The 14,059-nt window shown below is 39.9% G+C and overlaps 3 protein-coding genes across 3 annotated transcripts; all 3 read right to left on the reverse strand.

The window, feature by feature from the left end:
- Positions 1-2,538: 2,538 nt before the first annotated feature.
- On the reverse strand, positions 2,539-4,171 carry LOC143038228 (uncharacterized). Its single transcript, XM_076207238.1, has one exon. The coding sequence runs from the start codon at positions 3,708-3,710 to the stop codon at positions 2,913-2,915; it is 798 nt and encodes a 265-aa protein (XP_076063353.1). The 5' UTR covers positions 3,711-4,171; the 3' UTR covers positions 2,539-2,912.
- Positions 4,172-5,988: 1,817 nt separating this feature from the next.
- Positions 5,989-7,063, reverse strand: LOC143038496 (uncharacterized). Its single transcript, XM_076207740.1, has one exon. It carries the CDS (start codon positions 6,949-6,951, stop codon positions 6,193-6,195), a length of 759 nt encoding a protein of 252 aa, XP_076063855.1. The 5' UTR covers positions 6,952-7,063; the 3' UTR covers positions 5,989-6,192.
- A 2,348-nt stretch (positions 7,064-9,411) lies between these two features.
- Positions 9,412-10,310, reverse strand: LOC143038497 (C-type lectin domain family 4 member C-like). The gene has a single exon (XM_076207742.1). The coding sequence runs from the start codon at positions 9,857-9,859 to the stop codon at positions 9,566-9,568; it is 294 nt and encodes a 97-aa protein (XP_076063857.1). The 5' UTR covers positions 9,860-10,310; the 3' UTR covers positions 9,412-9,565.
- Between the last annotated feature and the right edge of the window lie 3,749 nt (positions 10,311-14,059).

Here is a 14,059-nt window from a genome sequence, read left to right on the forward strand (position 1 = left end):
AGATTTACTCGAATCCGCGTACACGCATCGACCGAACACTTCCGTGAAGGGGAGCGAACAGGGGGTATCGGGCTCTTTGGGTTTAAAGTTAGAGGCTTCCATGGCAGCGAGTCGTTGGCTTATGTCTTGCAGTTGGGCTTTTTGAGATGCGGCTTCCTCCAGGAGACTGACGGACGCTTTGAACTGAGCATTGTCGCTGACGAGACGATTCAATGTGGCTTCGAGAGACCGGATGGTGACCTGGTTGGCTGTTACTTTGTCGTTCACATCCCCGTAGCGAGAGGCAAGGTCTTCAAGCAGACCGGATAGTCTGGCAACGTCGGCGTCCGTGACAGGCGGATTTCCAGTGGACATTGATGGGTGCGTGAAGGCGAGAAGAACTAAGAGTATTTTGGCAAGGTCCATTCCGGCAGCAACAGTAGGTGTCGAGGATCTACGAGGATAACTGAGATGCATCAGGCAAGAGGAAAAGAGTGTCTGTTACCATGCCCAAACTGTTGGTTGTCCGTCTGGTGCCGCTAGCGTCTTTTATACTCAGAGGAGAGAGGGAGGGAGGACGAGGGGGTGGTCTATAAATGCCACAATGAAGAGACCAATGTCCGGATCAGAGATAAGGAACATGACGATGGAGACCACTGTGGGTGGTTTGACTAAGGATTTTCTTCTGTTCTGTCTGAGAAAGAGTTATGTGGAGTGAGTGAAGCGGTTGGAGGTTGCTGGTTTAAGGTGAATGGCTCTTCTACGAGCAGTAGAATATATAATTCAACACAAATCACAACATTGATTTCGTTTTGTAGCGTCATGTTTTCCTAATCAATGACGTCATAAGATGTGACAGGGTCTAGATAAAAAGTCTCCGTCACTGATAATGTCTTCCCACGGAGGAGGAAAGAAAAAATCAATTTCGAAATATCAAGTCAAAGGTCGAGTAATCAAACAGGACGTTGTTGGATCATGTAAAACCAAGCAAGCGTTTAATGCCTGGGTTCAGGACAGATAACAAACAGTTTATTAGTTCGATAAGAATGTTCATATAACATCAGGAAGAAAGTCAATCTATTTATTATAACTATTTGATAGGATTGTCTTTGAAAGAGTGCATCTTCATATTTTTCATCTTATATAGAAAACACAATATAACGTTTGAGAAATGTTCAAATGATTCCTTACTGATATTGGGTATATTGACTCATTATTGTACCTATTGTGATCTGACATGATTGTTGGTGTTGTCTGGGGAGCATATAAGAATATCGTTCCTGGAGGCTAGACGTCATGATAATGCACAATTATGACTGTTGAAGATGATAGCCATGTGATGCGAGGTATTTCCTTGGATTTTTTTTTTTTCTGTTTGAGGTAGGCTTCCTTTTATTCTATTCAAAACCAGTATTATCCCCAATACAGTTGGTGTTTATGATTGTATCTCAGTTTAAGTGCTTCACATTGATTTGTGAATGTGGTAGAAATATTTATCTACGAATTACTTCACATATAAAGTTTTCATTAGCTCATTGTCATAATGCGGCTATTTTCTAGCTTTTGAATAAAGACATGTACCATGTGTGCATGTATGTGTACGTGTGCGTGTGTGTGTGTGTGTGTGTGTGTGTTGTTTTTCTAAATGTCATTGGGTTCGATCGAGGAAATGAATCCCATTCCCTTGCGAATCCTGGATAAATCCCACGTTTTATAGCCTGCCGAACGTAGCTTTAACTCTCCATCCCTGAATGCGAAAGTGTGTAGTCTAGGTCAGCGTGCTGTCCAATGTGCTTCGCAAGGACATTGTCAAGACCTTTTACTTAGATGTTCCTGTTATTTATTTGAAGAAATATTTTCGTACTTGTACTGTTGGTTTTGCTTTCTGCATTTCTGCTCGTAAGTTTTGATACATCTCTTCCGCTGCTATGTGTACGTCCAGGCAAGTATGTTTTGCATCACGTGTAAAGTTCTCTTCATTCTTTGATGTTTACTTATGTAGTTACAGGTTTCCGCGACGATCGTCTAGCGGTCTTTGGGCTCACTACACTATCAGTGAGAAAACGTCTTCATCACCCCGATGTGAACGTAAAACAAACTGACAGTCTCTAGAGGACATCGTTCTTCTCTACGTATCTGTTAACACATTGGCAGAGGACATGATCGAATATCTTATCAAAAAGCTCTAGTAATGATATGGGACAAGAGGATAAGAGGCCACAGGTGGGTTTCCTGGGTTACAGGAGGTTTTGTGTAATTGAAAGGAGCATCAAATTTGTCACCTTGGCTAGTATCATCATCAATTATTCTGTAGCACATTTTGAATATTCTAAAGACAGAAACAGGTCTTTAAACAGGAAACATTAAAAATACGTCCAAACCTACCACTCAATATGCTTTTCTTTCATTCATACTTTTCATCAAAACAATATTTGCAAAACACTGTAATCATACCCCTCCTGATATCTCAAATTTTGAGTACTTCTGATCTACAGAATGTCGAAACTAACGCAGACACAAGTGATTGTTCGGCATATCCAGCTGCAACCCAATGGGGCACGAAGAAAACTCGGTGGCTATGACGTCAGTAGGAAAAGGAAAGTGTTAAGTTGAATAAAAGGAAGCACTGAGAGTAATATTAATACACTCTGGAAACGAAAGTCAGAATTAAAACAAAGATATATTTCCTGTGTTTATTGCCTTTATTTGGTGTGGATAAATTCCTGAATGAAAAGCCACATAGTCACGACGAACGGTTGTATATCATTTACTTCCTCAAGTCACGTGATATGTCAATATGTAAAGAGTGATTGCAAAAGTGCTATCCAAGATAACGACTCTACTCCCTACAGACAGTCTCTAGACTGTTGTCTCAGATTGTTAGCGTGATAGAATCAGTTACAAAGATCAAGGAATATGTTTATTGACTGACCTCACTTCCTCTGACAGATAGGTGGGTTAGTACCGCTACAGCTATGGAGGAAGTATAGGCCTCTATGACTCATGCATATGTGTAGCTCGGATACACCGTCATAGGGCTGCTGGCCTTTGAAGTCGTTCCAATATCCCCAGAAAGGCGTGCCCATCTTCATAGGGCTGCCATCGACCCACCGGTAGGCCGAGGTGCCGCTTTTGCGATGGCCTCCCACCCAGTAGCTGCTCCTGTCTTGACCCGTTTCCTGGAGATGACGGATGAGATGCCAGAGAAAGTCTGCCGAGTCGATGACTGCAAGATCGGCATCCATGGTTCTGCAGTGTTGCCGCACTTCCTCCCACCCTCCAGACTTGGTCGAATCTGCGAACACACATCGACCAAACACCTCCGTGAAGGGATGAGAGCAGGTGGTGTCCTTAGCCGTCATCACTTCGCGAGAAACACACTTGGACGCAGCATCGGGTTGTCTGGGTTCAGCGCTCGAAGCTTCCACCGCGGCGAGTCGTTTCCTTATATCGTCCAGTTGGGCTTTTTGTGAAACGGTTTCCTCAAGGAGACTGACGGACGCTTTCAGCTGAGCATTTTCACTGACAAGACGATTTACTGTGGCTTCTAATGACCGGATGGTCACCTGGCTGGTTGATACTCTGTCGTGCAGGTCTTCCTGTCTCGAGGCAAGGTCCTGAAGCAAACCAGAAGATCTGACACCATCTGTCTCCGTGGCAAGCGGATTTGCAGTATACGATGATAGGTTTATCAGGTGAAGAAGAACGAAGAGAATTTTGGCAAGAGTCATGCCGGTAGCTAGAGTGAGATGTGACAAGGATTTGTTGTGACCACCAAGATGAGTCGAGGGAGAAGCTGGAGGTGAAGCGAGTCTCTGTACACAGATGCTATAGTTTGTCTGTTGATTCTACTGCCGAAACCGAGTTGCTGATTGTCCATACGGCGTCGTTGGCTTCCTTTATATTCAGAAGAGGTTGGAAGGGAACGAGGACAAGGGAGTGATGTGGTGGTCTATAATTGTTCTGATAAAGATGTTGAAGGCTTATCTACTCGAAAGATAAGGGTTTAGTTGAAGTGGTAAGTAGCAAGGGATCAAAGTTTCGTGTTTGTTTTGTTGTGCGTGAGAAGTAACGGTAATGCAGATTTTTGTGTAATGCTTGGGTGATGATAATTTGAGACAAATGCCCAAGTAACGATCATAGTAACTTCTGTACTGAACACCAATCGATTTCGGTCTGTCTTGCCATGTCTTTCTTATCAATAAGGTCATCAGTTGTGATATAATTAAAATTGCAGATATACGGTTGGTAACACAGATTATGTGTTTTCCTTCCACTGACTCGTAAAAAAAAAAAAAAAAAAAACTGAGGCGAAGATTGACCAAGCACCTCCGTGTTTGGAAGCAAGTACGCGATGTCACTGTTTCCGCGTACCCAGATATACACTTGGACGCTGAATTTAATTCCTTGAGTCCAGTTCAAGGCTTTCACCGCAGTGTCGTTTGTTTTTGCTAGGGAGGATGACAAATATAATCAGCTTGGAATTTTCGTCGACAAGAGACTACTTTCAGGTTGGTAATTTCCTTCCAAACCTTAAAGACTTGTATCACTTCCGTCTCCTCTTTATAAATTTAAACCTTTTAAGCGGTTTTCCTATGCTTTGTTTCTTATATTCAGTTTTAGTTTTGTTGTTTACCGCTGCACTCTTTCCAATCTATTAATATCTGTAGTGAGATCTCAGGATAATACACAAATAACATATTTCAAGTATGGACGAATCAATGTTCTCTATAATTGGTTAACATTAGCGAGACATTTTAAGTCAGAAATCAACTTTGCCAATATCAGCGTCCTGCGTGTTTTCTCCGAGGAGGAAATACAATGATTATATTTTTATGGTCATTAATGATAATTAATTAAACCAAAGTTTTTTTTTTATCATCTATCTTGTTTATCTTTTTTCAAATAGTGTGTATATATACTAAATATTCTTTTACTTGTATACATAACATTACGCTTCAGATCAATCTCATTACTTTCTCCAAATATCCTTAAATATCCAATTGATTCTAGCGATCATTTGCTATTGCACATAGCTTAGTATCATCACCGTCAGTGGCATGGACTTCAGAAGCAAAAGTGGCGATTGAACTGAATCATGAGGAACCGCGCCTGAAATATATTTCCGTTTATGTTCCTGTTTATGATTGTTCAAGCAGTTACTAATCCAGTTTACCAGATTACCTCATTTCCTATGTAAATCGATTTGAGAGAGTAGTCTTTTGTGTGGGACAGTAACAATTCGAACGAAGATAAAAATCTATCCAAGTTGTTCACTCCTGGGTATCATTGGATATGTTTTCATTTCTATTTGTTTGTTTGTTTGCTTGTGTGCGTGCGTGTTTGCTTCTTTGTTTGTTTCCACGAGGATATTCCTCTCTTTTTTAAATTTGGTCATAATAATATACTACGCCTGACCAGTGATTAGCAATGTCCATCTTCTGAGTGCACGAGCACACCTTCTTAAGTGGGATGGCTATGATACCAATTGTGGAAAAAGTGTGATCACTCGAATACAAGTGGATACTGGAATTTATGCAGTACCTCAGGTGTTGCGGAGACGAGGGACAAAAATGAGTTTTTTCATCAATTGTTTTTGGATAAATTCTTGTATGAGGGACCAGATGATAAAGATAAATGATAAAGATATTCATTTTGGCCTTCGTGCAGGAACATTCGAGAGCAGATGTTCAAATGAAACGGAAGGGTTTTTTTCGGATTTTAATTTATGTTTAGACTGAGAGTGATAGAAGAAAAAAAACCTGTTTGCTTCTTAAGCTTCTCTCTCAATGCTATAACACCTGTACTAAAACATAAGTAAATGTTAAGGACGTAATCTCATTTTTTTTTTTTTTCTAATGCAGATGCTGGTGACACCATGTCGTTTTATACGTTCAGTCATGCACATTGTATATGACATTGCAAAATACAATTAGTTATTTTCCTTTCATTTACATGTACATTCTCTTGATGTAATATATAATTTGTCCATAAAATGACACCAACTAATCGTAATTATTAAGTATATTCTATCATAGGTCCTGTAATATTTCAAACTATAAGGAATATCTACAAATCTACTATCTATAGGCATCTCCTTGATGCAGATAGCAGCACTATACGTGTTATTTGAAACTTCTTAGAATAACTCTGACTTTGACAACAGATTTGTGATGAACGTCGATAAACGCCGACTGCTTGTAGACATTGACTTCACCTTCTGTGGCAGATGGGTGGCCGCTTATAAGAAGGGTTGCAGCTGTGGAAGAAATAGAAACCTTTGTCATACATACAGATGTGTAGTTCGTTTCGACCGTCATAGGGCTGCTGATTTTTGTAGTCGTTCCAGTGTCCCCAGAAAGGCGTCCCCATCTTCATAGGGCTGCCATCCACCCATTGAAAGGTCGCTGTGTCACTTTTGCGATGGCCTCCCACCCAGTAGCTGCTCCTGTCTTGACCAACTTCGCGTAGATGACGGATCAAATGCCACATGAAATCTGCTGACTTAATGATGACTAAATCGGAGTCCATGGTTCTGCAATGTTGGCGCATTTCTTCCCACGTTCCAGATTTACTCGAATCCGCGTACACACATCGACCGAACACCTCCGTGAAAGGGAAAGAGCAGGGAGTGTCGGGATCTCCGGGTTTCAAGTTGGAGGCTTCCATCGCAGCGAGTCGTTGGCTTATGTCTTGCAGTTGTGCTTTTTGTGATACGGCTTCTTCGAGGAAATTGACGGTCGCTTTGAGCTGAGCATTGTCGCTGACGAGACGATTCAATGTGGCTTCGACAAATCGGATGGTGGCCTGGTTGGTCGTTACTTTGTCGTTCATATCCCCGTAGCGAGAGGCAAGGTCCTCAAGCAGACCGGATAATCTGGCAACGTCGGCATCCGTGACAGGCGGATTTCCGGTGGACATTGATGGGTGCATGAGGGCGAGAAGAACGGAGAGAATTTTGACAAGGTCCATACCGGCAGCAACAGTAGGTGTCGAGGATCTACGAGGATAACCAAGATGTATCGGGCAAGAGGAAAAGAGTGTCTGTTACCGTACCCGAGCAGTTGATTGTCCGTCTGGTGCCGCTAGCGTCTTTTATACTCAAAGGAGAGAGGGAAGGAGGACGAGGGGGTGGTCTACAAATGACATCATGAAGAGACCAATGGAGTCTTATCCGGATCAGAGATAAGGAGCATGACGAGGGAGACCACTGGGAGTGATACTATTACTGATTTTCTTCTGTTATATCTGAGAAAGAGTTATGTGAAGTAAGTGCAGCGGTTGGAAAGTGCTGGTTTGGGGGTGAATGGCTCTCCTTTAAGAATGAAATCTAAAAGTCAACACAGATCACAACACTGGTATGATTTTGATCTCGTCATTTTTTCTTCATCAATGACGTCATTGGATGTGACATGGTTCTAGATAAGAAGTCTCCGTCACAGATAATGTCTTCCCACGGAGGAGGGAAGAAAAAAATCAAGTTCGAGATACCAAGCCAATACTTATGTAATCAAACACGACGTACATAGCACACGTTTAAAGCAAGCGTTGTAGTCCTTGCGTTCAAAACAGATAAGAAACCTTTTTTCAGTGAGACAAGGTTGTTTATATGATATATTATCAGGATGAAAGTCAATCTATTTATTACCTGTCTCATTCTCAGAGTGCGAGTATTTTCCAATTTGTGTGTGTGTGTGTGTGTGTGTGTGTGTGTGTGTGTGTGTGTGTGTGTGTGTGTGTGTGTGTGTGTGTGTGTGTGTGTGTGTTTGTTTGTGTGTGTGTGTGTGTGTGTGTGTGTGTGTGTGTGTGTGTGTGTGTGTGTGTGTGTGTGTGTGTGTGTGTGTGTGTGTGTGTGTGTGCGTGTGTGTGTGTATGTGTGTGTGTGTGTGTGTGTGTTCACTTAGTTGTATTTACCTAGTTCTATTACACGGGAAAGGGAGCTATACTCGTAGTGACCCATCTTTGTATCTCGCAACATCTAGTTTGTTCTTAAATTATTGTATGGTGTTTGCACACACTATTGTTTCGTCCAGTTTGTTCCAGACATCCATCATTCTGTGTGGAAAACCGTTTTTTTCTTCTTCAGATCTCTTCTATGACTACCCTTTTTGAGTTTCTTTTCACGTTCTCCCTTTTTCTTTTATCCCACTTTAATAAGTCTTTTCTGTCAAGGACATCCATTCCCTTTATGATTCTGTAAACTGCTAATAGATAGCCTCTTTCTATTCTTTGTTCCAGGGTTGGTAGTTCCAGTTTAGACAATCTTTACTTGTATATTAATTTTGAAAGTATTGGGGCCATCTTTGTCGTTGCTATTAGGATTCTTTTTATTTTCCTTATATTCTTCTTTGCACTGGGAGTCCATAGTATTTAGCATTCTCCAATCGTGGTCTTGTCAGTGTGACTAGTATTTCATTTACCATTACCTTATCCAAGTAATCAAAAACCACATATATTGATCTTAGTAAATTGTAGGTTTCTCCGACTATTTTGTTTATCTGCTTGTCACTATTTCCTGTTTATTTTTTAGTTTACCATTTACATATCTATAGAATGATTTAGATTGATCTTTACATTTGTCTATTATATCTTTTTTTTTGTTTTTGTTTTTCTTCTTCCCTGCGTATTTTCATATATTCGTTTCTTAGTTTATTATATATTTTTCACTTTCCCGTTTTTTCCATCTTTTCCAAGCTTGGTCTCTTTTATCTTTTGCCTCGCTACATTTTTTGTTGTACCAGCATTTAATGAACACCTTTTCCTGTTTTGTTTTGATACGTATTTATCTATTCCTTCGTTATAATTTTCTTTTAATATCGTCCATTTCTCTTCCTCTTTTGTTTCTTCATTAAAGAAGTTTTTCCAACTAATCTTTTTAAAGAATTTTCTGAGTTTTCCAAAATCCGTTTTGTTATACATCAGTCTTCCATTTCTATGTGTCTCGTTTCTTCCCAGATATAATTCCTCTTTTAGATCGAGCTCTAGTATATAGTCACTCTTCCCAATTGGTGTTTTGTATTCAATTTTATCCACAACTTCAGTCTCTTACATAGATATTAAATCTAATCTCGACGGTTCTTCAATATTTCTATATCGGGTATTCTCTTTTACCCATTGAGTCATTATGTATTTAATGGTCATGTCGAGGAGTTTGCTTCCCCAGAGGTTCTCTCCATCCTTCACTATCATCTCCTCCCAGCATATATATATATATATATATACATATATGTATATATATATGTATATACTGTATATATATATATATATATATATACATATATAATACAGTTAAAGTCACCCATAATTACTAAATTTCCTCCTTTCAGTATTTCCTTTAACATATGCCTTGTGTTTTCCAACATTTTGGAATAATCAAACTTTCATGAAAGTAGTAGTTGCCGACAAGACTGACGAGTTAACCACCATATGAGGACGGAGCCTTTATCTGACCTCACTTCCTCTGACAGATAGGTGGCATACTAAGGCTACAGCCATGGAGGAAGTATAGGCCTATATCATACATACATATGTGTAGCTCGGATTCATTATTATAGGGCTCCTGGTGTTTGAAGTCGTTCCAATATCCCTAGAGAGGCGTGCCCATCTTCATAGGACTGCCATCAACCCACTGGAAGGCCAAGGTGCCGCTTTTGCGATGGCCTCCCACCCAGTAGCTGCTCCTATCTTGATTCGTTTCCTGGAGATGACGGATGAGGTGCCAGAGAAAGTCTGTAGAATCTATGACTGCAAGATCGGCATTCATGATTCTGCAGTGTTCCCGCACTTCCTCCCACATCCCAGACTTGGTCGAATCTGCGAACACACATCGACCAAACACCTCCGTGAAGGGAAAAGAGCAGGCGGTGTCTTTAGCCGTCATCCCTTCGGGCTGTCTGGGCTCAGCGCTCGAAGCTTCCACCGCAACAAGCCGTTAGCTTATATCGTCCAGTTGGGCTTTTTGTGAAACGGTTTCCTCGAGGAGACTGACGGACGCTTTCAGCTGAGCATTTTCACTGACGAGACGGTTTACTGTGGCTTCTGCAGACCCGATGGGCACCTGGCTGGTTGATACTCTGTCGTGCAGATCCTCCTGTCTTTAGGCAAGATCCTCAAGCAAACCAGAACATCTGGCACCGTCTGTCTCCGTGGCAAGTGGATTTACAGTATTCGAAGATAGGTTCATCAGGGTGAGAAGAACGAAGAGACTTTTGGCAAGAGTCATGCCGGCAGCTAGAGTGAGAGGTGACAAGGATTTGTTATGACCACCGAGTTTGTGCTTGTCCATACGGCGTCGTTGACATCATTTATATTCAGAGGAGGTGGGGAGGGAGCGAGGACGAGGGAGTGATGTGGTGATCTTTACTTGATGTGATAAAGATGTTGTTGAAGGCTTATCTACGCAAAAGATAAGGGTTTAGTTGAAGTGGTCATGAGCAACGGATGCGAGTTCCGAGAGTGTTCTCTTGTACGTGAGGTGGAACGATTAAAACAGATTTTTCTGTAACGCTTGGGTGATGCTAATTTGGGGCTAATGACCAAGTAGCGACCATAGCACAACTTCTTACTGAACACCAATCCCAACATTTACATAATCTTGGTCTGTCTCGCCATGCCTTTCTTATCAACAAAGTCATCAGATGTGTTATAATCAAAATTGCAGATAAGAAGTTGGGGTCACAGATTATGTCTTTTCCTTCCACTGACTCACAGAAAAAAAAAATAAAGGCGAAAATTAACCAAGCACCTCTGTGTATGGAAGCAAACAGGTGATGTCACTGTCCGTTACAGCGTACCCAGATATAGACATGGACGCTGGATGTAATTCCTTAAGTCGGTTCAAGGCTTTGACCGCTGTAAGTTGTTTGTTAATGTTTTTACTCGGGAGGATGACGGATACAATCGGTTTAGTATTTTCGTTGAAAATAGACTAAATGGTGACCTGGTTGGTTGTTGCTATTTCGTGCAGATCTCCCCTCCAGAGAGGCAAGGTCCTCATTCAGGATAGATAAACTTACAAATCTGGCATCATGAACGAGAGGATTTCCGCTGAACGTTGATGGGTATATCAGGATGACAAGAACAAAGATAATTTTGGCAAGAATTATGCTGGCCACATGAGTGAGAGCTGTCGAAGACCTTCGAGGATCGCCGAGATGTATCGCTAGGAAAAGCAAGGGAACCGTCGGTCTCGATATGGACGCAGACTTCCATTTTCCTTCTTTAGTATCGTAGCTGATTTGCTGGTCATCCTTACGATATTGCTCGTGTAATTTGTATTCAGAGAAGGAAAGAGCGAGAACTTAGTGATAATATCTTTGTTTACAATTGTAATTAGTGGAGCATTATTACGATCAAAGATAATAATTAGGGCGAAGACCTATCGATCTATAACGTACAATTGGCAGCTTACTGAGGAAGCAGGTGGCAAATTTGTTTCTACCTATTTCGAATCTAAATTTACATCCTGACAGCTTTAGACCATCAATTGTAATCCTGTTACGGTATACAGAGGAAATATTCTATCTTTTGATGTTGGAAATTCTCTTCCAAACCATAAAGACTTGTACCACCTCCGTCTCCTCTTTATTCTCTGAAAAACTAAGTTAAACATTTAAGCAGTTTTGCTGTGCTTTGTTTCATATATTCAATCTAAGTTTTGTGGATTCCCGTTGCAATCTTTCTAATCCATCAGTATCTTTAGTAAGATCTGAGGATCCTACACAAACAACATATTTCAAGTATGAACGGATCAATGATCTCTATAATTGGCTGATATTAACGAGACATTTTAAGTCAAAAATGGACGCTTTCAACCCCAGTGTCCTGTGTTTTCTCCGAGGAAGAAATACAATGCTTATGTATTTCATAGTCATTAGCGATATTTACACCAAAGTTCTTTTTATTGTTTCTTTTGTTGATATATTTTCAAATAATGTGTATGTATACTAAATATTCTTTTGCTTATATACATAACATTATATTTGATATCAATTTCGTTAGTTTGTCCAAATATATATCCAATTAATTCTAGCGTTCATTTGCTATTACACATAGCTTAGTATCATCAGCAATTGTGGAAACTTATCCCCACCGTCAGTGTCATTCAAATATAGTATGAGCAAAACTGGCCATAGAACAGAATCATGAGGATTGCACCTGACATATATTTCCGGGTAAAAACAAATCAATTCATAATAACTCGCTGTTTATGATTGTTCAAGCAGTTTCTAACCCAGTTTACTAAGTTAATTAATTTCCTATGTTAACCAAGTTTAGATAGTAGTCTTTCGTGTGAGTGAGTAACAATTCGAACGAAGATAGAAATCTATCCAAGTTGTTCACTCCTGAGTGTCATTTGGTATGTTTTTATTTCTATTTGTTTGTTTGCTTGTTTGTGCATGTTTGTTTCTTTGTTTATTTCCACAAGGACATACCTCTCTTTATAAATCTGGTCATAGCGAATATACTACAACTGACCAGTGATTAGTCACGTCCATCTTCTGAGTGCACGAGCACATCTTCTTAAGTGGGATGGCTATGATACCAATTGTGGAAAAAGTGTGATCACTCGGATACAGGTGTCGCGGAGACGAGGGACAAAAATTAGTTTTTTTCGTCAATTGATTTTGGATACATTCTTGTATGAGGGACCAGATGATAAAGATAAATGATAAAGATATTCATTTTGGTCTTGATGCAGGAATATTCGACAGTAGATATTCAAATGAAACAGAAGGTATGTTTTCGGATTTTTATTTAGATTTAGACTGAGAGTGATGAAAGAAAAAAAAATTTTTTGCTTCTTAATCTTCTCTCTCAATGTTGTAATACCTGTACTAAAACATGAACATTTTCCAACCAAACACAGAAAAATAATCACCATCTTAAATGTAATATAGTTGATATCTGCAATATCACTTATGATACTGTCTGACTTGATATTCAAGTACATACAGTAAGTTATGTGATATAATCAATATGCAAATTAATATTAGAAGACTTAGCAAGCGCACTGTTTGACAATATTTTTTCATGCGAAGAATGTTTAAAAGGATTTTAATCACTGAAAATAATTTTCTGTCTTATTAATGAAAACTTGAAGCTCTTAGTACTCTATTGGAAGGGTTAAGGACCTTTTATAGATAGCTTGCGTGTGTGCCTATTTTCACTTCGAGTTCGGTATAGATAAGAAACAAAGATGTGGAATTTCGGAGTTTAGATGCGATGTTGTTTTATTCGTCTTCGCTGGTTCTAGAATGATTTGAGGCTTGATATGCTAGATTCTGGAACTTTGCTAATCTTCGGCGACGATCTGATTACTTACAAGAAGTGTGACTAATATGTCTGAAATAGAGAAATTTTCGGAAGAAGCCCACAGACGAGGAACTATGTTGGAACCTATTTCAGAACTCGTCGTCGATCAAAATACCACGCATAGTTTTCACACGTACATATAATTTTGATAAGGCACATCAGAAAGCAATAGAAACATATGGATGAAATAGGAAAAAATTGTAATATGAAATATAAGTTTGTACCAATATGATCAAGAATAGTCACATAATAAGCAAATGTTAAGGACGAAATGTCATCTTTTTATGCAGAGGCTGGTGACGCCATGTCGTTTCATACGTTCGGGCATACCCATGGTATGTGACATTACAAAATACAATTCATTACTTTCCTTCCATTTACATGTATATTCTTTTGATGTGATATATGATGTGTCCATAAGATGACACCAACTAATCGTAATTATTAAGCATCTCTTCTTAATAGTACTATATGAAATATCTACAAATCTGCTGCATATAGCCATCACCTTGATGTAAATAGCAGCACTGTACGTATTGTTTGTGACTTCTTGGAATAACTGACTCGGACAACAGAATTCTGACAAGATGAACGTCGATGAACACCGACTGTTTGTAGTCATTGACTTCACCTTCTCTGGCAGATGGGCGGTTGTTTATGATTAAGATGGCAGCTGTGGAAGAAATAGAGGCCTGTGCCATACATACACACGTATAGCTCGTTTCGACCGTCATAGGGCTGCTGATTTTTGTAGTCGTTGAAATAT

Source organism: Oratosquilla oratoria, chromosome 24 (genome assembly GCF_046742065.1).
Source record: "Oratosquilla oratoria isolate Oo_2021 chromosome 24, ASM4674206v1, whole genome shotgun sequence".
In the NCBI taxonomy this organism is placed as follows: Eukaryota; Metazoa; Arthropoda; class Malacostraca; order Stomatopoda; family Squillidae; genus Oratosquilla; species Oratosquilla oratoria.